At 37.4% G+C, this 25,099-nt stretch overlaps 1 protein-coding gene and 1 long non-coding RNA gene across 3 annotated transcripts in view; one reads left to right on the top strand and one right to left on the bottom strand.

Annotated features, from left to right (window-relative positions):
- Positions 1 to 11,621, top strand: part of LOC143028352 (androgen-induced gene 1 protein-like) — a 53,411-nt gene extending 41,790 nt beyond the window's left edge. For both annotated transcript variants that reach the window (XM_076190301.1, XM_076190300.1), the window contains exon 5: positions 1,434 to 11,621. In XM_076190301.1, the coding sequence (XP_076046416.1) occupies positions 1,434 to 1,468 (35 nt within the window). In that variant the 3' untranslated portion in view covers positions 1,469 to 11,621. The remainder of the gene's footprint in view (positions 1 to 1,433) is intronic.
- Positions 11,622 to 16,264: 4,643 nt separating this feature from the next.
- On the bottom strand, positions 16,265 to 24,401 carry LOC143028349 (uncharacterized). The gene is made up of 2 exons (XR_012966722.1): positions 21,077 to 24,401; positions 16,265 to 20,472 (listed from the first exon to the last, which is right to left on the bottom strand). It is a non-coding gene; the product is annotated as an uncharacterized LOC143028349 (long non-coding RNA).
- Between the last annotated feature and the right edge of the window lie 698 nt (positions 24,402 to 25,099).

Below are 25,099 nucleotides of genomic sequence, written 5' to 3'. Positions count from 1 at the left end.
TTTAATAGAGTAATAGAATTGCAATGTTATGCCTGGCAGTGCAGTACGATTACTTTGCACGCCGCGAGACACGAGTACGATAGTTTTGGCAGGTTACAGGCAGCGTCAGCTTCCCTCTCATTCAGGAGCATGTGGTATTTCTGACTTCATTCATGACAAGGATTATATCTTTAAATTTTTTGTGCTTCAAACCCCCAGGAAGATGTCTAAAAGAAAATTATCTTTCGATATTTCCACGCCTGCCAAGAAACAAAGAGAGGTTATTGATCTTGACACGAAAATGAAAGTGATAAAACATTATGAAGGAGGGAAGAAAGTTAATGTGATAGCACGTGAACTTCAGTTATCACATTCTACAGTGTCGATAATTTTAAAAGACAAAGAGAGGATCTCAATTTTGCCTTGGATTTTATATTTTAATATGTTTTGCAATTAATAAAATGTAACAGTAAAACTTTTTTATGCCTAGTCTGTTGTCGATAACAATATGTTCGGTACAGCATTTTGTATTTTTATGTTTTGCAATATTTTCGGTACAGTACGTAAACGAAAAGAATGTTTTGAAATATTTTTTTCCTAATTTTGCCTTGCATTATGTATTTTTATGTTTTGCAATCAATAAAATGTAACAGTAAACTTTGTTTAAGCCTAGTCTGTTGTCGATAACAATATTTCCGGTACAGTACGTAAACGAAAAGAATGTGTTTTGAAATAATTTTTTTCCTAATTTTGCCTTGCATTTAGTATTTTTAATGTTTTGCAATTACTAAGATGTAAACTATACAGTACAATGATTTTAATTTAACCAACAAAAAAGTATTTGTAGGTCAAAGATGACACAACTTTATTCAGTATGCGTAGGCCTAGGCTACGTTTCCTAACAACAATTATAAAAAGAATAATGAATATTAAACAACATAGCTCAAAGATGATAGGATTTTATTCAGTATGCATACGTTTCCTAAAGAAAGTCTGATGATAGAATAATAAAAATGTTAAAAAATACAGTATGAAATATCATAGGTCAAAGATGATAGGATTTTATTCAGTATGCTTAGGCTTAGGCTATGTTTCCCAAAGAAAATCAGATAAAATTATAAAAAAGGTTTAAAAAATACTATACAACATAGTTCAAAGATGCTAAGATTATTTCAGTATGCTAAATACAATATAGAATATACATGTATACAGTAACAAAAATAATATTTAAAGGGTAATATATACTGTATATATATAAAGTCCGACTTGCGTCCAGATCGACTTACGACCTGTTTGACGGAACCGAACTCGGTTGTAAGTCGACGACTACCTGTATATATATATATATATATATATTTTTTTTACTGACACTTTTTTAATATTACTGTAGGTGGGGGCAGAAGGGTAGAAATGGTTATGTAGCTGTAATGTTTTTAATTTTATTTCTTTTCCAGGAAAAGACCAAGTAGGATTGAAGAAGATAAAGTAAAACTCCTTAAAATCCAAACCTAAAAGAAAAACAGAGTGCTTTAATGACAAGGTTACAAGATGATTTTACCCGTAACCATCACAACACTCAGGGTTTTCGAGGATAAAGTTTTATAAAGATTTAGATGCATTGATTGGAAGGTAAGCAGCCAGTCTAGACTGACTCAGCCATAATTTTGATACATGTCTGAGCTAATACAAGGAGACAGTCTTTCTAACTAGGAACAAAATTTGTATAAGAATATTGTTGTAATTTTTAAATTCTAGATTATTTAGAAATGCAAGATTTCACAAGTGGTGTATATATTGGGACAAACTTGTACTCTGTCATGGTAGTATGAAAGAGCATATATGTCATCTAACAGTGATTAAAGTGTGTATATAATGAGACACAAACTTACATTATGTTGAGGAAGTTTGAAAGAGGATGTTAAAGTGTTTACAATATTTAAAGTGTATAACAAAGCTTGATTTTTTATGTATGGGATCAATTGTGCATGTAAGGGAATGTCAACCTTTGCTTGAGGTGATGACAGGATTTGTAATATGTTTGATCTCCCATTGTATGTACAGTTATTGCATTTTTATGGTAAGCTTTCTGACATTTTGTTCTTCATTTGGCTCATGGAACAGGTGTTAAGTAGGACCTAACTTGAAGAACTTTCTAGTACTATAATTGCAGTTAATTATCAGACATAAATCAAGATTGAAAATGTTTCCTTTTTATTATATTGATTTTTTTACTGTACCTTCATTGAATATGTTGCACTACAGAAAAAGAATATATTGCCTTTTAGGAGAGAGTTCAATCAGGATGTCTATTGCTTGGATTTCATTCATATAGCCCCCCCCCCAAAAAAAAAAAAAAAAAAAAATCCATAAGCCTTTTTATCAGTTGAAACAAGGGCAGGGAGTATTTAAGGTTAAATTATAGAAATGGAAATTCATATCTCAAATACAGGTGCACAACCCTTTATCTGAAACCCTTGGGGCCAGCCGCATTTTTTTTTTTTTTTTTTTTTTTCAAGAACAAATACGAGTACTAGCTGTCCCAGTGAAGCTTGGGCAGCATTCCACATATGAACATTCTTATTATAGCAGAAACGTGTAAATACTCAAATAATTGGTATAAATAAAGACTGCAGTATTATTACAACTTATTTGTAGAGTAATGTACTGATAAATGAAGTAGTGAGATAATCAAAAACATGAATAATGAGAGTGGGGATAACTTAAGCCATAGATACACAAATTTTAATTATACACAAAATTGTAATATTTCTGCAGGAAAACATATGAATATCCACACCTAAGTGGAATAAAGACAGTTAACTATATGTTGCAGTAATGAATTGGTAAATGATGCAATAGAATGAATGAAAATAGAATCACTAACATTAACATATGAACATCATCAGGATGTTTTTAACAGAAACAGAATTTTTGAGTGACATCTGTTATACACAGAATACAGATATGATTATTCACACTTATGTGGGATAATGGAAGACTATAAATGTTATTACAGTTTATAGAGACTTATATGCTATTGTAATAAAATAGTAAATGATGTGACGGAATAGATTAAAATAAAGTTGGTAACATTAGCACATTCACAAAAGTATGTACCTGCAATTAAGCTACAAGAGGCAATAGGCTGTAACTTTAAGTACACATACACACTACTGCAGCACTTCACTGCACCGCACCATGTGGGCACTGCAGTGTTTAAAAGTTTCATGTTTGGCAGTAAATGGCAGCGTACCTGCCAAGTGATAGTCATGTCACCCAAGCGTTGGTGTCAGGTCAGGTCTACAGTGGTGCCTTAGAATTTTAATATAATTTGTTCTAAAAGGCTGTTCAAATGCCAAGAAAATAGCCAAAAATAATATAAAAAATCATAGGTGCTTTCGCTACTGCTTCAAAATTGAAAATGAGTGCTCAGAGAGCATGGGGTAGAGGAACAACGCAAAGATGAACACACCCAAGAAACATCCTGAACATTTGAGAATTTCTTTAGATTTCAAAAAATAATTTGTAATTTGGGGCAAAAATGACTTGAATTTTTTTCGTTCGAGTTTTAAGGCATTTTGAATCCAGGGCACACCACTGTATTTTTCCACCAAACAAAACTCATTATAACACTTTCCACCCACTACAAAAAAAAAAATTAAGATTTTGGAACTTTTCAGTTTTGAGAATTTTGGATAAAGGGTTGTGTACCCGTATATTATATTTTTGTTTATTTGTTTTATTTTGTCTTATTTATTTATTTTTATTTCATTTTATTTGTCATCATCCTACTGCAGTGTGTGTTTTAGACTGTTTCGAAATAGAAGTTAGTTTTACTCCCACTTATAGATTTTGTCATTCCTATATTGCAGGTTTTTGTTATTTGTGATCCCAGAAGTATTTTCTCAGGAACAAGTTAGCACATACTATCAGTCCTTGCTAAGTATGAAAATCATAATAAGACAACTAGGTAAAACATCACAAATATTGCACAGCACAACACATTACCACAGTTGCATGAATGAGCTGGGTAGCATGGCTGCCACAATGCAAGGGTTCAGAAGCAGTCTAGAGACATAAACCCCCTTTTTTTTATTTAATATATTGTTTGCCAAGCATGATAATTGTCATATATGCAGTAATTCCTTGCTACATGATTGCAGAGTTGCTTTTTATATGTCATGCAAGACAAAATATTTGTTGCTCATTTAAATTTTTAGAATACACATATTTTGGCCACCAAACATGAAAAATATAAATGTGTATATTGTTTTGATCTATTGTTTAGAATCCAGGTAGTGGGCAGGGAATGGGGCTAGCCCTTCATCCACAAGAAGCTAAGATAAAAGGGAAATCAAATGGGTGTAGGATGGATAGAGAGTGGGTGCATGCCTTGGTTTGACACCTCCCTTACAGGAAGGAAAGGTCCTTTTTGGTATAAATATGTAGATATAAACACCAAGAGTTCTTTTCCACTTATGAGGGGGTGGCTGAAATAAAACACGCACCCATTTCATACACATTAAAACCCATTGATTGTTATTCCTATCTCAGCACTTTGTGAATGAAGGGTCATCCCACTCCCTTACCACACTGCTCTCTTCTGGTGGAAAGCAGTGCAGCATGCCATTGATCAAATCCATCTATGTATACACCAAAAGGCTTCCCCCCCCCTCACATGGAGGTATGTAGCCACCTTCCACTTATCCCACATCCATTTGCTTCCCATCAGTGCAGAGGTATAAGGTGAGACTATGAGACTTGGATTGTTAAAATGTTAACCTTTCCAGTACGAGTCAAATTCTTGCACACAGCATTGGATGCCTAATGTATGATGCATCACACTACCCGTGTTATAAAATATAAAGTCACTGCTGCATTACTAGTTCTCTTTCACTCTGAGTAATAATAAACACAGAAAACGTGATCAAACCAGTTCGCACAATTCGAGGATATCTCAGCTACAACCACAAAATAAATATAATCAAGACACTGATGCCGGCAGCCTCATATACCCACTTGCACCTCATGACGGCTTGTTATTATCTACGTCTCAATTTTGTATTTTCACCAGAGAGGAAATACAAAATTGGGACGTAAATAATAACAAGCAATCTCCCCACATGAGTGAGTTCACAACATCGCAAAAAGAAATATCAGATCATCTATCAAAACTGGACGTCAGAAAATCACATGGCCCGGATGGTATTGCAAATTGGATTCTAAAGGAATGCAAAGAAGAACTAACAGACAAAATACAAATCATAATAAATAGCTCACTCAAAGAAGGAAAGATACCTAATGACTGGAAAAATGCTAACATTGTACCAATATATAAAGGAGGAAACAAGGAAGAACCCACCAACTATAGGCCAGTATCACTAACAAGCACTATAGCCAAAATTTGTGAGAAAATCATCAAGAATAGATGGGTAAAACATCTGGAAGACAACAACATATTAAACCCAAGACAATTTGGGTTCAGACAAGGAAGATCATGCACCACAAACTTAATATGCTTCTACTCAAGGCTAATAGACATAGTGCAAGAAAGAAATGGATGGGCTGATTGTGCATTCCTAGACTTGCAAAAAGCCTTTGACAAAGTACCACACAGAAAATTACTAAAAAAAACTGGAACACATAGGAGGAATACAAGGGAACCTACTAAAATGGATGGAGGACTTCCTGACTGGTAGAAAGATGAGAGTAGTTCTCAGAGAAAAATATTCAGATTGGAAAGAGGTGATCAGTGGAGTACCACAAGGATCTGCACTGGCACCAATTATGTTTGCTATCTATATGAATGACATGGACGAGGACGTGAACTGTTACATGAGCTTCTTTGCTGATGACGCCAAACTGTTAAGGAAGTAGAAACTGATAAGGACTGTGAAGCACTGCAAGAAGACCTGAATAGGGTATGGAACTGGAGTCAGAAATGGGAAGTGGACTTTAATACTAAGAAGTGCAGCATAATGGAGTTTGGAAAAAGCAAAAACAGAATATCAGGAAAATATACAATTGGAACCAAGGAAGTAAAGAAAGTAGGATCCGAAAAAGATTTGGGAGTAATTATCACAAACGACTTGTCCTATGATAAACAGATTAACAAAATTGTCGGGGAGACTTACAACTTGCTAAGATCAATAAAAGTGGCATTTGCATACTTGGACGAAGACATGATAAAAAAAATATTGGTTACATTGATAAGGCCTAGACTAGAGTATGCAGCGAAATTGTGGTCCCCCAGTACCAAAAAGAATATAAAGAAAATAGAAAGAATCCAAAGAGCAGCTACAAAAATGGCACCTGCACTTGCAAACCTATCATACGAGGAGAGATTGGCTAAACTGGAGTTACCGACACTGGAGCAAAGAAGAGAGAGAGGTGACCTATTGACCATCTACAGAATCATGAAAGGCACAGAAATACTTGATAGAGAGGACTTACTTAACTGGGACAAGAGAAACACAAGAGGACATGGAAAGAAAATAAAAAAACATAGCTATAGAAGAGAACTGAAGAAAAACAGTTTTCCACATAGAGTTTTGGACACTTGGAACAAACTGGATAATGAAATAGTATGCGCAAAAACCATTCATGAGTTTAAAAAGCAAACTAGACACTGCGAGATACAATGGCGGGACAACACGAGCATAGCTCCCCTTCCCGCAAAGTACAACTAGGTAAATACAACTAGGTAAATGTAGGCATCATTGTATTGAAGAGATTAAACATAGAAATACATATTATTAAAAATGTATGCTGGATAAGGTGCATGAAAATTTGAATGTTTCATAGTAGCTTTGAATCTTCAAATATTTTTGCTCAAAACAACAACAGTTTGTGCAAAAACTATACAAGAATTTAAGAACAAACCAGATGCTGAGATATACAAAGACGGGTCACTACAAGCATAGCATTTGACTAATTGGATGAGGAAATGATAAAAAAAAATATTGTTTACACTAATAAGACCAAAACTGGAGTATGCAACAACACTATGGACACTCAGTACTAAAAAGAATATAAAAAAATTGGAAAGAATACAAAGAGCAATGACAAAGTTGGCACCAACTCTCTCCAAATTAACATATGAACAAAGATTGTCCAAATTGGAACTACCAACTCTGGAACAAAGACGAGACTGACTATTTAAAGAATCATGAAAGGAATGGAAATCCTAGATAGAGATGATTTATTAAAATGGGACAATGGAAAAACAAGAGGACATGAAAAGAAACTCAAAAAGGATAACTATAGAAGAGATCTGAAAAAAAAAAGCTTCCCACATAGAGTGGTGGATACCTGGAACAAATTAAATAAGGAAACAGTGTGTGCAAACACTATTCAAGATGTTGAGAAGAAACTTGATGCTGAAAGATACAAAGACGAGTTCATAGCTCCCTTCCAGTATAATACAACTAGGTAAATATAATACAACTAGGTAAATACAGTAGTTTGGAAAAATAAGAGGGAGTGTTACAAAGAATTACAAAGAAAGAGCATGCTGACAGGAGACCCTTGGGTCCATAACAAGGTCGGATGCAGGGAAAAAAAGTAGATAAATGAATAAAATAAAGAGATAATGACAAATATTAAATAAATAGAAAAATAAAAATAATTTTAAATAAATAATGAATAAATAAATAATAAGAAATAAACAGATAATAATAAAATAAATTGTAGGCATTACAGCACATTGCTTAGGTGCTTATCTAAATTAATCTTAAAACTTCAAACTATTCTACATTGCACTGCTTTTGCAGGAAGTTTATTCCATTCATTTGCTGCATGGTTGGCAAAGTTGTTTCAGCCCATTTCCAAATTAACTCTACTTCCTGACATTTTGAGTGCATTATTTCTTGTTTGATTTCCATTCAGTGTGAAAGTTTGATTACTTTTGAAGTCAGTTCTCTTTAGAATCTGTATTTAGACCTGTATCAATTCATCCCCGAGTCTACACTTTTTTAGGGAAAATAGATATATATATATATGTTTTAGTTTATTTTCACATGATTTCTGATATTTGGAATCAGTTTTGTGGCTCGCCATTATACTTTTTCCAATCTGTCAACATCTTTAATAAGGTTCAGTGAACCATATGGGAACAGCATATTCCAAATGTAGACGAACTAACGATTTATATAGCTTGATGACAGGTATAAGTTGAACAGCAATGGTGACATAACACATCCCTGGCAAAGTCTCACCTTTACTTCAGACCACTTGCTCCATTTCTAATTCTAACACAGACTCTACTACTCTTGTAAACACTCATGATTACACTTAACAGCTTTCTTCCTATCCCATATCTGCAATACCTCCCACAGTGCCTTCCTGTTTACCCTGTCATAAACCTTTTCCAAATCCATAAAGGCCCAAAAAACATCCTTACCTTTTCCTAAAGCTTTCTCACATACCTGCCTTACCACAAAAATCTGATCCACACAACCCCTACCTGTCCTAAACCCACACTGTTCTTCACCAATTACTCCCTCTATACCTCTCCTAATCCTCTCAATCAAAACCCTCCCACAAGTCTTCCCAACTACACTCAACAAACTGATCCCTCTGAAACTACTCTACTCACACTTGTCCCTTTTTCTCTTGTAAAGCAGAACTATACAGGCACTCCTCCAGTCCTCCAGCACTGTACCCTCTTTTAGACAAACATTAAACAGCCTCACCATCCAGTCCACCATCACTGTATCTCCCTTTTTTAGTAAATTTTAGACAATGCATAACACCCATCCAACCCAGGTGCCTTACCTATGTTCATCATTTTAATAACTGCTTTCACCTCATCTTTCCTTATTTCTCCTTATTTATGGGGGTAATGTTAGATAACTTGCATTCTCTTGGGACATCCCAGATATGATTTTTTTTTTTTTAAATAATAATAATAATAATAATAATAATAATAATGATAATGTCTAATGGAACAACAACTTCATTTTTCATTTCCAGTAAGATTCTTGGATGTCAACCGTCCAGCCCTGGTGTTTTATTAACTTTGAGTTTTTCCATACATCTTTTAATTTTTTCTTTTGTCACATTTACTGTAGTAAGTTTCCCATAGACTTATCACAGGTTTCATTTAGGACTTCACTGTAAGGTGTTTTATTTACAAATACTGAGCTAAAATAGTTTGAAATATTACGCATTAGAATATTCAAATTGACTGTGAGCATATAATAGTGGGCCAATATGATTCCTAATAACCTTTTTATCTCTACTGTAACTATAGAATTCTTTTGAATTCTCTTTGGATTTGTCAGCGATATTCATCTTGTATTGTTGCTTTCTTTTTTTGAATGTCCTGTCTGTAGCAAAACTTTTTTCCAGTTTCTTTGTCAAGCCATTTTGGGCAAGCCTGATTTGGGGGGCCATCTGTCCTTAAATGGGATGTGAGTGCTAATTATCTTAGTATCTTAGTAAGTGTATTTTGAAATATTTCCCACATCTGATCTACATGTCTTTTGTTTAATTTTTCCTCCCAGTCTGTAAGCTGAAGCTCCTGACATAGTCCTATGAACTGAGCATTACTGAAATCAGGTATTTTAGATACACAACTATCTATTCTATTTCTATTTCATTTTATTTATTTATTTATTTTATTTTCTTTATTTATTTCTTTTTCTTTTTTTTTGCAACTTGAATCGTCATCCAGGAGGTGCCAAGATAAGAGGGAGGGAAGAGGGTAGAGGGGAGTGGAGTATGTAGGGGATGGAATGGGTGGGAGTGGTTTCCATGCCTTTGTTTTTCTTGGCTACCTCCCTTGTAAGAGGGAAAAAGTCTTTGGTATATGTATGTATGTGTGAATCGAAGTTGTGATCACTACTTGCACTGGTTTCATCAACTTCTACTTTGGTTATCATGTTTTCATGGCTAGCCATCAGTTGGTTGAGTAAATTTCCATGTCTTGTGGGCTCTTTCACGTGCTGAACTAAGAATTGTCACCAAGAAAATCTAACAGGCGACTACCTATATTGCCATGTACGGGGGTTGTCAAATCAATGTTTGTAAATTGAAAGCACCCATTATCAGTAAGCCCTGGTTGCAGAAACTAGACATTTCTTGAAACAACAGTTTATCATCTGCTAATGATGATGTTTTTAACCTGCATATTACGCCTACATTCATCTTTTCTCCATTTGTTCAAGTTAATTCAACCCATAAACTATCATAAGGATCCTGCTTCACTTTCTCTAATACACAGGCTGGATATTGCTTTTAAAGTACAACAGAACACCCTCATCTTTCTTGATATCTATCCTGATGAAATCATTTAAATCTTGTAATATTAAGTGCCTAGGAAACTAACTGTCATGCTTGGTGAGGATTGACAGGTCTTATCCATTTAGTTTATGAGTAGTTAATGTTTAAACAACCAAAGAACTTGCCTAAGACATGATTTTGTTATCTGGTACTAAATGGTAATGAGGTTATTGTTTTCTGATAGAGTTTATTTATTAATTTTTAATTAATTAATTTTCAATAGGGAATATGTTGGAAACCAACTTAAGTTTATAGATTGAGAACTTGTTACCTCTTTATATCTAATTCACATTAGATATTTATGGTAATTCTAATTTTATTATGTAATCATAGAGTTAAAAATTATGTGAGTGATTGTCTACATTTTTAAAAGTACTCCGATTAGGTTTTATGCTTTTGACATCATAGATTTAAAAAGTATATATAATAGTAATGATACTTTCATATCAAAAGGTTTTGTCTTTAGAACACACTGCTGTTTGACTAGCAGGGCAAAAACACTATATATAAATATGTTGGTAGACCATTACTGTCAGTAACTATACACAGGCATTCTGTAAGGTAATTGTATTTATTTTTAAAATTAAACCCTCTGATTGTATAAAATAAGAACATGATGATTATGGTCAAAATATGGATAATGAAATTTTAATCTTTTCTTTGTATTTAGAGTCAAGTTTCCTGGAGGCCACAGGTCTTCTGCAACAGAGACCAGGAGCAATGCATTTATTAATTGATTGAATAGCAGTCATTTTATCCTAATAAAAAATTAATAACTGAATTATACATAAGATACAGTGATGTAAAAGACTACTAAATGGGACCTGCTTATGGTGGTCCTTAACCCCTTACCCGGCTTTTTTTTTTTTTTTTTGAGGAAACGTTTCATTTTAAGACAAATTTTTTATTGCTTCTTTTTATAGTATTGTGTATGCTGATTATGGAAATAGCTTTTATTTTTTATCTATTATTAATATTTTACTTAAAATTTTTATTTTGAAGATATTTCTGGCAAAAATGAGATAACTTGTCTTCCCTTTTTTATTGTCTTTTTCCCAACTTAAGAATCAAAAGTAAAGAGAAATTACACACTTATTTTATTCTTTTTTACATCTTATTTTACAATTGATAATCTGGGATTTCCAGTAAATGGAAAGCATGGTGGTGGAGGAACCATATTTTGTTCCAACACATGTCAACACCGATGTTGTAAATATTCCTCCTCCTCACTTGAGAGAGAATAGCCATCATCAGATGAACGTGCACTCTCATCTGATGTATCCAAGCTTCTAATTGAAGCTTCATATTTATTCTCATCTGATGACCTTGATATCTGGGCATAATATATATATATATATATATATATATATATATATATATATATATATATATATATATATATATATATATATATATATATATATATATATATATGTATATAAAAAAAGTGAGTGTACGTGCTCAAAAATGATGAGTCTGCTTCCTTTGACTACCTTATCACCAACAAATATATCCTGAGGCTGAAGAAACACATCTACCAGATGTACAATTCACTGAGAATACTAGTTGATGGCTGAGAAGGGCCCAAATTCAATAGTTATACTTATCAATGTCTGTTTTTGAAACATTATGTTTGGATGAGTTTGCTCGTCGCACTCTGAAAAAAAAAATTGGGTGAAGACAAGTTTACTCGTCCTTGCTTAGTAAGGGGTTAAAGATGTACAGTGGAGATGTGCTGACAGTCTGTCTAGGGACTGGGGCCAAGATCTTTTATCAACTTCAACTGTATTTCTTCCACCTTTTCACATAAGGAGAGCTGACAACAGATGACTGCTTGCCTCCTATTATTTAGATCCAATGCCATAAAAACAGCCCCACCTTAATATAACACAGACAACAGTTCCTTCCCAGAAAGATTTGTGGGAGATCCCAGTGACTGTTGCCAGCCACTGTGGGGATGTGAGTCTCCAATTAGTGATACTTGAGATAGCTATTATTATTATTATTATTATTAAGAAAAATACCTAAATTAGATGTGAGATTACCTTTTTAATAATCTACTAAACCATAATCATTTATACCAACAAATGAAAGCTAGTCCTGTGTCAGGTATATTTGTATGGATTCAAATATTTAACTGGATTATGTATAAGTCAGTATGTATAAGATGGCTCTGAAAAATAATGTAAAGGCATTCATGGAGATTTTATATCGCCAGATCCCAAAGTGGAAATGAAGAAGTTGTAATGATCTCCAAACTGAGTTAAACCAAACACAGTAGTGTACTAAGTGTCATGCCTAATAGGGACTAGAAATGAAATTGACAAAATCTGGGGCAACAATCATGTGGACTACTTATGTGCAGGTTCCAATCAATAGCCCTAGCACCTTAGATTGTAATGACCATTTGAGTAGGTATAAGGCCTTCAATATCATAAACAAAAAGGGAAATGATTAATTTATAGATTTTTTTTTGGGGGGGGGCTTGAATAATTGGTTATACTCCAGAAGTTAAAGATTTATTATTATTGTCACTTTTGTTAGCATTAAATGTGACACTGAAGTATGGATATTCAAAACACATGATACTAAGGCTCATACAGAAACAGAATGGGAGATTCATCACAAAAATCATCAGTGACATTACATGCACCAGCCATTAAAGAAACACCCAACAGTTAAATTGATAGGCTAGCTTCTACCACTGAACAAAATCAATTTTAGACCTCTTTTTTTTTTTTATATACAAATGTCCTTCAGTCCATAATCAAGGACATCACATTGCTGTTCACCTCTTCAATACGAGTCAAATATTCGTGCAGATATCGGGTTGCCTGATGTATGATGATACATCACAATACACACATTACAAAATATAAAGTTACTGCTATTATGCTCATTCTCTGTCACCCAGAATAAATATAATGTCACAGAAAACATGATCAAGCCTGTTCACAGAATACAGAGGTCAGCAACAACTACAAAATAGATATAATCAGGAAGTCTAACACTGGCATCCTCGTATACCCTATTTGTAGCTCATGATGCAAGAGGTTAAAAATAAATAAGAAAGTTAGAATATTAGGAGAAGTAGCAAACACAGGATTAGTCCAGCAGAAAGAAAACATGATTACAATTTACTAACAACACTTAAGAACCTCACTTGACTTCCAAAGCATGGTTTCCTACAATCAAGGAAACAAACAAAAACATCGTACAGACAACACAGAACAAAGTAATAAGGGCCTCTTCCCTCTTATAAGGGTGGTAGCCAGCCAAGGCATGTGCCATTCTTCTTCTAACAAAAATAGTAATAGATGCAACAAAACCATCCCAGGAGATCTACACTTGGAAACCAAAATCCACCTCATAGAATAGCACAGGAAAATGATAGATACCATTCTTCCCACCAAATCACATAGGTATAACCAGCTGGAAAAAAAATAAAATTAAATAGAATAAATAAATGTACAACAGCCTCCCACCAATACCACAGAACACACCCAAATCACAAATCAAGCATTCTTAGACTACCAGTACTCCACCCAACTCCCCACAGACATTAACTCTACAGAGAAATCATCCTAAAGAGAAATAAGACTCGCATTAGCACAATCTTTTAGGCCACCACACAGCCCTGAAACAGTATGAACACTGGATTGAATTTTGTGATGCATTCATCCACTGAAGAAACTGAACATCTCATCTTAAGGTGGCAGCACACTAGGCTAGCATGCTACTTGCTTTTACTATTTTGGGTAGAAATGACTTCATTTACAATATTCTAGACTTCTGCTAGAACATCTCAACAATGTGTCTAATATTCCAATAGGTGTAACTTCTCATTGTTTGTCCTTCAGCTTCTCACTATACAGTGCAAGAGTTATGTAACATTTAGAAATTTGAAAAACAAGATCATAACCGAAATCATTTCTATTCAAAGTAGCAGAAGCAAAAGAAATGCCTAGTGTTTAACCACCTTTACACTACCCTTCTCTCACCCTGTCCCAACAGCAAAATGACAAATTTCCTTGAGTGACTTATTAGCTAAACTGGAACCTATTACTGATTATTTGGGGGCCTTGGGTCTCCTGCAGCCTTGGAGTAATTAAAGAAAAAAAGAAAAGGTAAAATGCATGATGTAATAATGAAAGGTCACATAATGCAGTAAGAGACACAGAACTGTTTCTCCTTTGACACTGAACCTTTAGGAAGTAATATAATTTATATTACAAAGTACTTTTTAATCCTCCACTTTGGTCTACCAGAAAGACTAACCATTCCATGTTTTTGTATACAGTTCCATTTTGATACAGTTCATATAACTTGTATCTAGTAGTTATTATTATTTTTAAGATATGGTATTGTTTTAAGTATTTTTTGAATTTGTTTGGAAGGGCCTGTGGTAATTATGAATATGATCAAGGAGCAGGGTTGTAGAAGATGAGGTTCTGCTAGAATAATGATATGCCTTTGGTATATTAACTCAGTTTTGGGTAGAAATGTAGGAATTGATGACTGATCCACAAAATGCATTTAGATGAACCCTGAAGTTCTACAGTGGAACAGACACCCAGTCTTGGTAATACTGTAATATTTAATTTTTTATGAATCTGTTTGACATGGATCCATTATAAGTTTCATTCTGGCTGGTGCCTGACAAGTTTATCAAGTTAAAATTATGTTATCAAAACAAAGGTAAGAAATATTGGACTGATGTCTTGTATTATACTAGTTTGGGGCAGTATGTCACTGGCTTGTAGTAGTAGGAGGGGGACAGTCTGCAGTTGTCAGGTCTTGTTATGCAAAAAGGTGGAGGAAATACAGTCAAAGTTCATAGAGATATCTTGGGCTCTGCTATTATCAAAACCAAGCACAAGCATCCCCATGCAATCCCAATAGGTTAATACTTAGTGTGTTGACTGGGCCTGTGATTTTGCTCCATCAGCTTTGACGGTATTTCCTCAGCCATTTCAAATAAGGAGAGGTATAAGCCAATAATTGCTCCCTTCCTCCTATTACTAAAAGCTGGTGACATAGAAACAATCCCACACAAATACAAAACAAACAACAGCCCAGTGTGTCTTCCCAAAGAGACTCTTGAGTACAGTTGTCAGCCACTGTGGGTCTGCAAGTTTCCAGTCGGTGAAACTCAAGGCAGCAGTTATTGTTAGTATAGCAAAACTAGAAAATGGTGCGTTAGATTCAGACTCTTGTTGTCACCTTGGTGAGTTACCTGAACTATAAAAGTGTTATGTATTCACAAAGTATGGCAGTAGCTTCAAACCAGAAATTTTCCTTTAATTCCAATGCCATGATGTTTCCTAACCTGGATAACCAGAGTAAAATCTGCAAAGTATGTCACTTTAGTGAAGTGGTTAAGTTTTCATTCACTGTGCTGTCCATCATTGGATGAAGTGTGTAGCAGGCCAGAAGTTAAAATTCTGTATTGCTCTGGTTGAAAGCATTTTGTAACCTATTACACTTCTTGTTTCAGCCAACCTGATGAATACATTCATATCTAGTGATGCATAAATGTTGTAATGATTTTTATTCTAGATTTGCCCATCTCATTATAGAATTTTTTTGTCATTAGTTAGAATTAAATGTAAAGCACTTCACCAGGCTTAGAATTTAAATTTGTAAGGGTTGTCATGTTTTTTCTTCATGATCTTGTGTGCTTTTTAATTTTTTTTCAATATATCTTTTAAAACTACTGATATGTCACCATCAGGTTGAGCTAAGCAGCCTATAATTAATTTTGATTTCCAGAACAGGGACCCACAAGTACTCACCATTTGAATATTACCAATATATTAGCTACCAGCCAAAAACACAACAATGCATTAGATTTAAACAGTAAGTTACAAACTCTAAACTGTAAAGCATATTATGGTTTGAGAGTAATACAATCCACTCCCTCCACTTGTATGTTGTCCTGCCAAACCAAATTCTGTCTCAACTTGGACAGCAGTATGCAAGCATTTATTTTATTTATTTATTATTTATTATTATTTATTTTATTGTATTTTATTTTATTTATTTTTTTGTAACTATAGTAGCAGTTAGTATGGAGAGCACAAGGCATGAACAGTGTTTACATTTCCTCAGATGCACTGTAAAGTTTTTGATTGAAATGAAGATCTCCAGTTTTATTTTATATATATATATATATATATATGTATATATATATATATTTGGAGTGACCAATTACTTTAAGACTTGTTAGATGAAGCTTTGTTGATATGTTTTAGATTTGATTGGCCACAAGTTTATGTGACTGTAAGCAATAAAAGTAAACAAGAAAGACATGTTTTATTTTCTTTTTTAATTTTAAGATTTTTTATGTTAGGAATGTCCCCTTTGGGGCTACAGAGAGTAGGATGCCTAGTCCTATCCCCATCCCATTTTTGTCACCTTTTATGACTCAAGTGGGAACACTCGGTGGCAGTATTCTTTCTCCCCTACCACAGGGTTTGGCAAAAAAGGAAATGTATATTCAGAGAAGTGGTACAGGACAGTATTAAGAGTGGGGGTACAGCATAACAGAGGGACAGTCACAGTATAATAGAGTAGCATAATTTCTGTATGAATAGAGATTACCTCTATCACAGACAAAACAATGTATAGCTCTGGTCCATAGGGGCACCCCATATAGACCTTACAATAATATGAAGTCAATACCCCAGACGGTGTGGAATGCAGAGGTGGAGGAAGCAAACATGAGGGGACAACCAAGGATGAGATGGATGGATGGGGTAAAAAGACATTGGGAAAGAAGGGAATGTCTGTTGAGGAAGGGAGATGACAGAAGATAGAGGTGAGTGGAGAATGGTTGTGTATGAATGATGCTGTGATGCATGGAAGGGAGTGGATGGCGATGGGGGAGTGAAGGAGTATGTGTGAGTGGTATTTTAACACAGCTCAAAGGGATTTCTCCCCACCTTCTCTTTTTCTGTATGAGGGGACGGAGAGGAGGGTCACCAATTAAATGAAGCAGCCTTGCTGTGGATGTGTTGCATCTTGCTGAGCAGTGGATGAGATGCAGGGATGACCCGTCACCCAGAAAAAGCCAAGAAAAGAGGGAGGGAGGAGTGGTGAATGGGAGTGGAGTATGTGGGGATGAAATGGGTGGGAGTGGATTTATGCGTTTGACTTTGGCTACCTCTCTTGTATGTGAGAAAACCCCCATTATGTATGTAGGTAATTTTAAGCCATTGGTCATTTAATGTAATTACCACTGAAAGGGGTGTGAATGATATTTTGATGTAGCCCAAAAGGATTTCTCCCCGGATTCAATGTTTCTGCATAAGGGGACAGAGGGGAGGTTGCCAATTAAATAAAGTGGTCTTGCTGTGTCTTGCTTTATTGCATGTAACCCAGGGTGATGGATGTGATGCAGAGATGATCCATCATCCAGGAAGAGCCAAGAGGAGAAGGAGGGGGGGGGGTGGATGGGAGTGGAATTATACATTTAAATTTGGCTATCTCCCTTGTACATATACCAAGGCTTTTTCCCCCTTAAAAGGGAGATAGCCAAAAAACAAAGGCATTAAAACCATTCCATCCCCAATGCAATCCACTCCCCTCCCTCTTATCTTGGCACCTTCTGGATGATGGGTCATCCCTGCATCTTGTCCACTGCACTGGGTCAGAAGCAGTGTTGCAAGACACAGCACATCCACAGCAAGGCTACATCATTAAATCGGTGACCCCTCCTCTCCGTACCCCTATGCAGAAAAGGAGAAGACATGGGGAAATCCCTTCGGGCTGCATCAAATTTTTCTCACACATACTACCTCACCCCCCATCCCCTACCCATTTCACCACATGCATCACAATATCATCCATATACAACCATTCTCCATTCACCCGTCTTCTGTCCTCTCCTGTCCTTCCTCAACAGACATTACCCTCTTCCCCAAAGCCCCTATTACCCCATCCATCCATCTCATCCTAGGTCGCCCCCTCATGTTCACTCCTCCACATCTGCCTTCCATACCTCTTTTACTAGTCTTTCTTCACTCATTCTTTCCATGTGTCCAAACCATCCCAATATTCTTTCATCAACCCTATCTCCCAACTCCCTTACCATCCCCATTCTCCTCCTCACCTCATTTCTCACTCTTATTCAGCCTAGTAACCCCTATCATACTTCTCAGACACCTCATCTCAAACACATTCAAACTCCTTCTCTCTTATGTTCCATGTTTCTGCCCCATACAGTGCTATCGGCACAATCACTCCTTCATACAACCTCCTCTTAGCATCCATTCCCAAATGTCTATTTCTCATTACACTTTTTAATCCACTAAGGCATTTACTCTCTTCTCTGAATCTACATTCTACCTCCACCTCCCTCCCTTTCCTGCCACATTCGCACCCAAGTACCTAAAACTATATACTTCCTCCAGTCTCTCGCTCTTAAAGCTTACTTCCAGTCTGCTGCCAGTTTCACCACTTGTACATCTCATCACCTTACTTTTACCCACATCTTCAACTTCCTTCTTTCACACACCTTCCCAAACTCTGTCACAAACTTCCTCAATCCCTCCTTTGATCCTGCCACAAGTGCAGTGTCATCCACAAACAACAGCTGGCTCACCTCCCACTTTTCTCCATTTTCTTTAACCATCTCCAATCCCAGACCTACCACCCTTGCATTTACCTCTCGCACCACCCCATCCATTGTTGAACAGCCAGGGTGATATAACACATCTCTGACGAAGTCCCACCTTTACCTTGAACCACTCTCTCTATTTCTAATCCTGATACATGCTCTACCACTCTTATAAAAACTCTTGACAGCTTCTAAAAGCTTTCCTCCCGTATATCTGCAAAACCTCCCACAGTGCCTTCCTGTCTACCCTGTCATAAGCCTTTTCCAGATCCATAAAAGCCCAAAAAACATCCTTACCCTTTCCTATAGCTTCCTCACATATCTGTCTTACCACAAAAATCTGATCTACACAACCTCTACCTGTCCTAAATCCACACTATTCCTCACTAATTACTCCCTCTGTTCCTCTCCAAATCCTCTCAATCATGATCCTCCCATAAGCCTTCCCAACTACACTTAAGGGGGTACGCGACACTTGGAGGTCATTTTCCAAAATATTTAGAGTAAAGAGCTGAAACTTCTCAGGTAAATAGGTATTCATATTGCCTACATTTTAGGTGAAGCAGAATGATGTTTGTACACATGTACACATGTACGTATACCAGTAGCAACATTTAAAAGTGCACAGCACCATAATACGTGGACCAATTTGTTTTATATTTTGGCTATGATTAGTCAGTAGGCACACCTAGGGCCGGTCATTGAGTAATCAAACAATTTCCTTTATACTTTTGCATACAGGCATTTCAATTTTAATGTCTGGCAAAAATCGTGAAAAATACAATTTTTTTGCTTGTTTCCATTATTACTCCGAACTCTTTCATCCTATTCAAAATATTCGAACGATCGGCCCTAGCAGTTACTAAAAGTAATATTCCCTGTAAGTTTCATCTAAATCTGATGTATATTAGATTTTTTATGATTAAAAAAAAGTAGAAAAATATCAAACGGAGATATGGCAACTTGAAATATGAATATATCTGTAACTTGCTTATAGTTTCACCAATTTGACTGATTTTTTCATGGCTTAATTCTTATTATATAATAAGTACAGTAAAAAATATTAACATATTTTAATTATAAGTACTTTAAATACTGAAAAACTAAAGTATAAGTATGTCACAGTAGTGACGATGCACAGACGACAACATCATATAATTTGCTTTTTTGCACCTTTGGCGGTTTCTTCATATGAAACCTCTCTGCTGGGGGTCTTCAGGGTATCTAAATCATTGGAAAGAGGTTTATTTTCCAGTAGTGGGCGCCTTCTCTTTCCTCATCAGATTCCCCTCGCCAATCTATGTTGGTAGGGCACCCCCTCCAGCATCATATGATGTCCCTTCTTCTTTCTTCTTCCTGTATAGCCTTGATCTTTTTCCTCTTGCTTTCTTCTTTGGATTTAATCTTCCTCTTTGAATTGTTTAGTCTAATGTTGTCCTTTACCTCTGTCACCGTCACAGAGGTGCAGGTGAGGGCGGTGGTGGAGTGAGAGGTGGTGAGATCTTTAGTCGTCTTTGACTGCTTGCCATCTTTAACCGCTGTTTTTTGTCAGTGTGATGTTCTTTTGTTCTTTTTGCTACCCATGATGACTGTACTAAAGAGTAATATGTACAGGTAAACGTCGACTTACGATGGCCGCGACTTACGATTGTTCGACTTTACGATGACGACGACGACGACGACGATATGATAATCTAACCCCTTCCATACGGTGCCGCACACGTAGGCGTCATGAGGAGCAAGTGGATTCTCGACGCTGCCATATCGGCGTCTTGATTATATTTATTGTAGTCGCCCCTGTGTTTTTACATTCTCTCAAATGTGCCCTGAATCCCATTCTCTGTGGTTTTCAAAATTCGCGGGTGAAAGAGAGAACGATCGATATAAGCGGTGACTATATTTTATGATGCGAGTATTATTACGTCACGTCGTACGGCTGGCATTGGCTGCTGCCCGCGAGATTTAAGTCCCGTACTGAAAATACATATTATAGTGTTTGAATATGGTAAAAAGGATAAAAATAATTAAATAAACTACTGTACATGTTTAACAGGCTATATTCAGTATCTCTGGTGGTTAATATACAGGTAAGCTAGGTACAGTGACCACGGAACAAATTGGGGATCGACTTACGATGAAATCGTCTTACGATGGCTCTATCGAAACCTAATGCCATCGTAAGTCGACGTTTACCTGTACTAGCTAAAGTAATAGATTGCAATGAGAGCTCATGAGACATGCGTACTTCCCTTTTCAGAGCTAGCCGGGAACTAACGCTTAGTTTCGCACAAAGTTGGCGAAATATTCTCCCTCCACCTTCCTCCCTTCCCCTCCACAATCGTATTGGCCGTTGATACACTGGGCGAGTATAAATTCAATCAAATTTCAAAGTTATTCGCTGCGCCTGAAGGTCCTAAGTGGCACGCCTCCCTCTACTGTGGGTTGCGCCTTTAAACCTAACCCAGGACCTTTAAATTGCGCGCGGCTGGAAAATTATTTGTCGGGATTTATTTCTAAGTGGTATACGAACATTTTGAACACAGTTTTGAAAAATGCCATATCTTGACCAAATTCACCCCCCCAGGTGTCGCGTACCCCCTTAACAAGCTAATCCCTCTGAAACTACTACACTCACACTTGTCCCCTTTTCCCTTGTAAAGTGGAACTATACAGGCACTCCTCCGGCACTCTACCCTCTCTCAAATATTAAATAACCTCACTAGCCAGTCCATCATCACTGTAACTCCTTTTTTCAGACATTCTGCATGGCCATCCAGACCAGGTGCCTTACCTGCTCTCATCATCTTAACAGCTGCCTTCACTTCATCCTTCCTTATTTCTCCTCCATTTTACTCACTCATCTTAGTCATTTTCTTAGCACTTCCCACTGCAACTACCTTTCCCTCCCTATCCTCCTTCACATTTAGCAATTCCCTAAAATACTCTGCCCATCTTCCTCTTACTGCCTTCTCTTCCATTGTCATCTCTCCATCTGCACCTTTTACCTTTTCTTCTCTACTTGATTTGCCTCCTCTTCTCTTAATTTCTTTCAAAATATCTTTTTATTACTTTCAAAATTTTCTGTCATTCTCTTACCCCATTTCACATCTGCTCTCCTCTTCGCCTCCTTTATCTTGTGCTTTACTTCTCTTTTCTTTTCTTTGTACCTCTCATATGACTCCCTCGTCCTATTTTGTAACCAATCTGTGAAAGCTTGCTTCTTCTGTTCTACAACCTTCTTTGCTTCCTCATCCCACCACTCACTACTCTTCCTTCTATTTCCTCCTATCTTTCTTGTTCCACACACCATCTTTGCACATCTTGTGACTTCCTCCTTGAACCATCCCCATTCCTCCTCCACTCCTAGTTGTACTCTATCCTTCACTCCTCTCTCAGCTTCTTCTTGTACTCCTCCTTGAAGCAGTTCACTCTAAGTACCTCCCTACCTTTTGTCCTTGTCCTCTTTCTCCATCTACCCTCCACTCTCAACTTACCTTCCACCAAAAAATGATCTGATATTCCCCCACTCTCTCCCCTTAGAACATGTACATCCTTAACTCTTCCTATTATACTCCTATCTACCACTACAGTCCATTAATGCTCTATCTACCACCCTTCCATCCACCACCATCTCCTATGTGTACTTATGAGGAATGTCTGAATAAAAGGAGGTAGTGATGGTGGAGCAGCTGGTGATGTTATTTAATGTTTGTTTAAGAGAGGGTAGAGTGCTGGAGGACTGGAGGAGTGTCTGTATAGTTCCACTTTAGAAGGGAAAAGGGGACAAGTGTGAGTGTAGTAGTTTGAGAGGGATTAGCTTGTTAAGTGTAGTTGGGAAGGCTTATGAGAGGGTCTTGGTTGAGAGCATTAGGGGAGGAAGAGAGGGAGTAATTGGTGAGGAACATTGTGGATTTAGGTCAGGTAGGGATTGTATAGATCAGATTTTTGTGGTAAGACAGATATGTGAGACAGTTATAGGAAAAGGTAAGGATATTTTTTGGGCTTTTTTGGATCTGGAAAAGGCTTATGACAGGGTATACAGGAAGGCACTGTGGGAGGTATTGCAGATATATGGGATAGGAGGAAAGCTTTTAAGAGCAGTCAAGAGTTTTTACAAGAGTAGTAGAGCATGTGTTAGGATTAGAAATGGAGAGTGGTTTGAGGTAAAGGTGGGACTTTGTCAGATATGTTATGTTGCCCTGGCTGTTCAATTTATACATGAATGGGGTGGTGCAAGAGGTAAATGCAAATGTAATGGGTCAGGGATTGGAGATGGTTAAAGAAAATGGAGAAAAATGGGAGATAAGCCAGATGTTTGCGGATGACACTGTGCTTGTGGCTGGATCAGAGGAAGGATTGAGGAAGTTAGTGACAGAGATTGGGAAGGTGTGCAAAAGAAGGAAGTTGAAAATAAATGTGGGTAAAAGTGAGGTGATGGGATGTACAAGGGGAGAAAATGGCAGCAGACTGGAAGTGAGTATTAAGGGAGAGAGACTGGAGGAAGTGGATATTTTTAGATACTTGGGTGTGAAAGTGGCGGGAAAGGGAGGAGTGGAGGAGGAGGTAGAATGTAGATTGAGGGGAGTAAATGCCTTGGGGGATTAAAAAGTGTAATGAGAAATAGACATTCGGGAATGGATGCAAAGAGGAGATTGTATGAAGGCGTGATTGTGCCAACAGCACTGTACGTGGCAGAAACATGGAACATAAGAGAGGAGTTTGAATGTGTTTGAGTTGAGGTGCCTGAGAACTATGATAGGGGTTACTAGGCTGGATAGAGTGAGAAATGAGGAAGTGAGGAGAAGAACAGGGGTGGAAAGGGAGTTGGGAGATAGGGTTGATGAAAGAGTATTGGGATATTTTGGACACATGGAAAGAATGAGTGAAGAAAGACTAGTAAAAGAGGTGTGAAAGGCAGAGGTGGAAGGAGTGAAGAAGGAGTGAACATGAGGGGTCAGCCTAGGGTGAGATGGATGGCTGGGGTAAAAGTGGCATTGGGAAAGAGGGGATTGTCACTTGAGGAGGGATGGGAGAAGACAGAAGATAGGGGTGTATGGATGATGCTGTGATGCATGTGCTCGAGTGGGTGGGGGATGGGGGGCAAGGGAATATGTTTGAGAAATAAATTGACACAGCCCGAAGGGATTTCTCCCAGTCTTCTCTTTTTCTGCATGAGTGAACAGAAAGGGAGGGTCACCAATTTAACCCCTTCGTTACCAACCCGTCAACCTTACGTAAACAAATGTTTCAAACCATCCCACGAATGGCTGGAGCCATGTTTGTAAACACAGACACTTGCCACCACGTGGGTAGAAATAACCCAGAAACCGAGGCCTTGAGAGCCCTCAATACACACAGCTTATAACTGTGACACGTGCGTGTCACGGGGAGCACACTCGGTTCCTGGCAGGTGCACTCAGCCTTGACATGCAGGTGTCACAAAAGACACATCCAGTACTCAAGGGGTTAATGAAGCAGCGTTGCTGTGGATGTGTTGTGTCTTGTGACACTGCTTCTGACCCAGGGCAGTGGGATGCAGGGATGACTTGTCATCCAGGAGGTGCGAAGATAAGAGGGAGGGGAGTGGAGTATGTTAGGGATAGAATGGGTGGTAGTGGTTCTTATGCCTTTGTTTTTTGGCTACCTCCCTTATAAGGGGGAAAAGCCTTTGGTATATGTATGTAATAACATGCAGTCAATACCCCAGACAGGGTACATACATACATACATATACCAAGGCTTTTTCCCCCTTACAAGGGAGGTAGCCAAAAAGGAAAAGGCATAAAATCATTCCCACCCATTCCATCCCTCAATACACTCCACCCTCCCTCTCATCTTAGCACCTCCTAGATGACGGGTCATCCCTGCACCTTGTCCACTGCCCTGGGTCAGAAGCAGTATCGCAAGACACAGCACATCCACAGCAAGGCTGCTTCATTAAATCGGCGACCCCCCATGCATAAAAGGAGAAGACGGGGAGAAATCCCTTCGGGCTGCGTCAAATTTTGCTCACACATACTACCTCACCCCCCATCCCCCCGCCCGTTCCACCTCATGCATCACATCATCCATATACAACCATTCTCCACTCACCCGTCTTCTGTCCTCTCCCGTCCTTCCTCAACAGACATTCCCCTCTTCCCCAAAGCCACTATTACCCCATCCATCCACCTCATCCTAGGACGTCCCCTCATGTTCACTCCCTCCACATCTGCT

The sequence above is a fragment of the Oratosquilla oratoria genome, chromosome 9, assembly GCF_046742065.1.
Source record: "Oratosquilla oratoria isolate Oo_2021 chromosome 9, ASM4674206v1, whole genome shotgun sequence".
NCBI classification, from domain to species: Eukaryota; Metazoa; Arthropoda; class Malacostraca; order Stomatopoda; family Squillidae; genus Oratosquilla; species Oratosquilla oratoria.
This window is presented reverse-complemented; position numbering and strand designations above follow the sequence as displayed.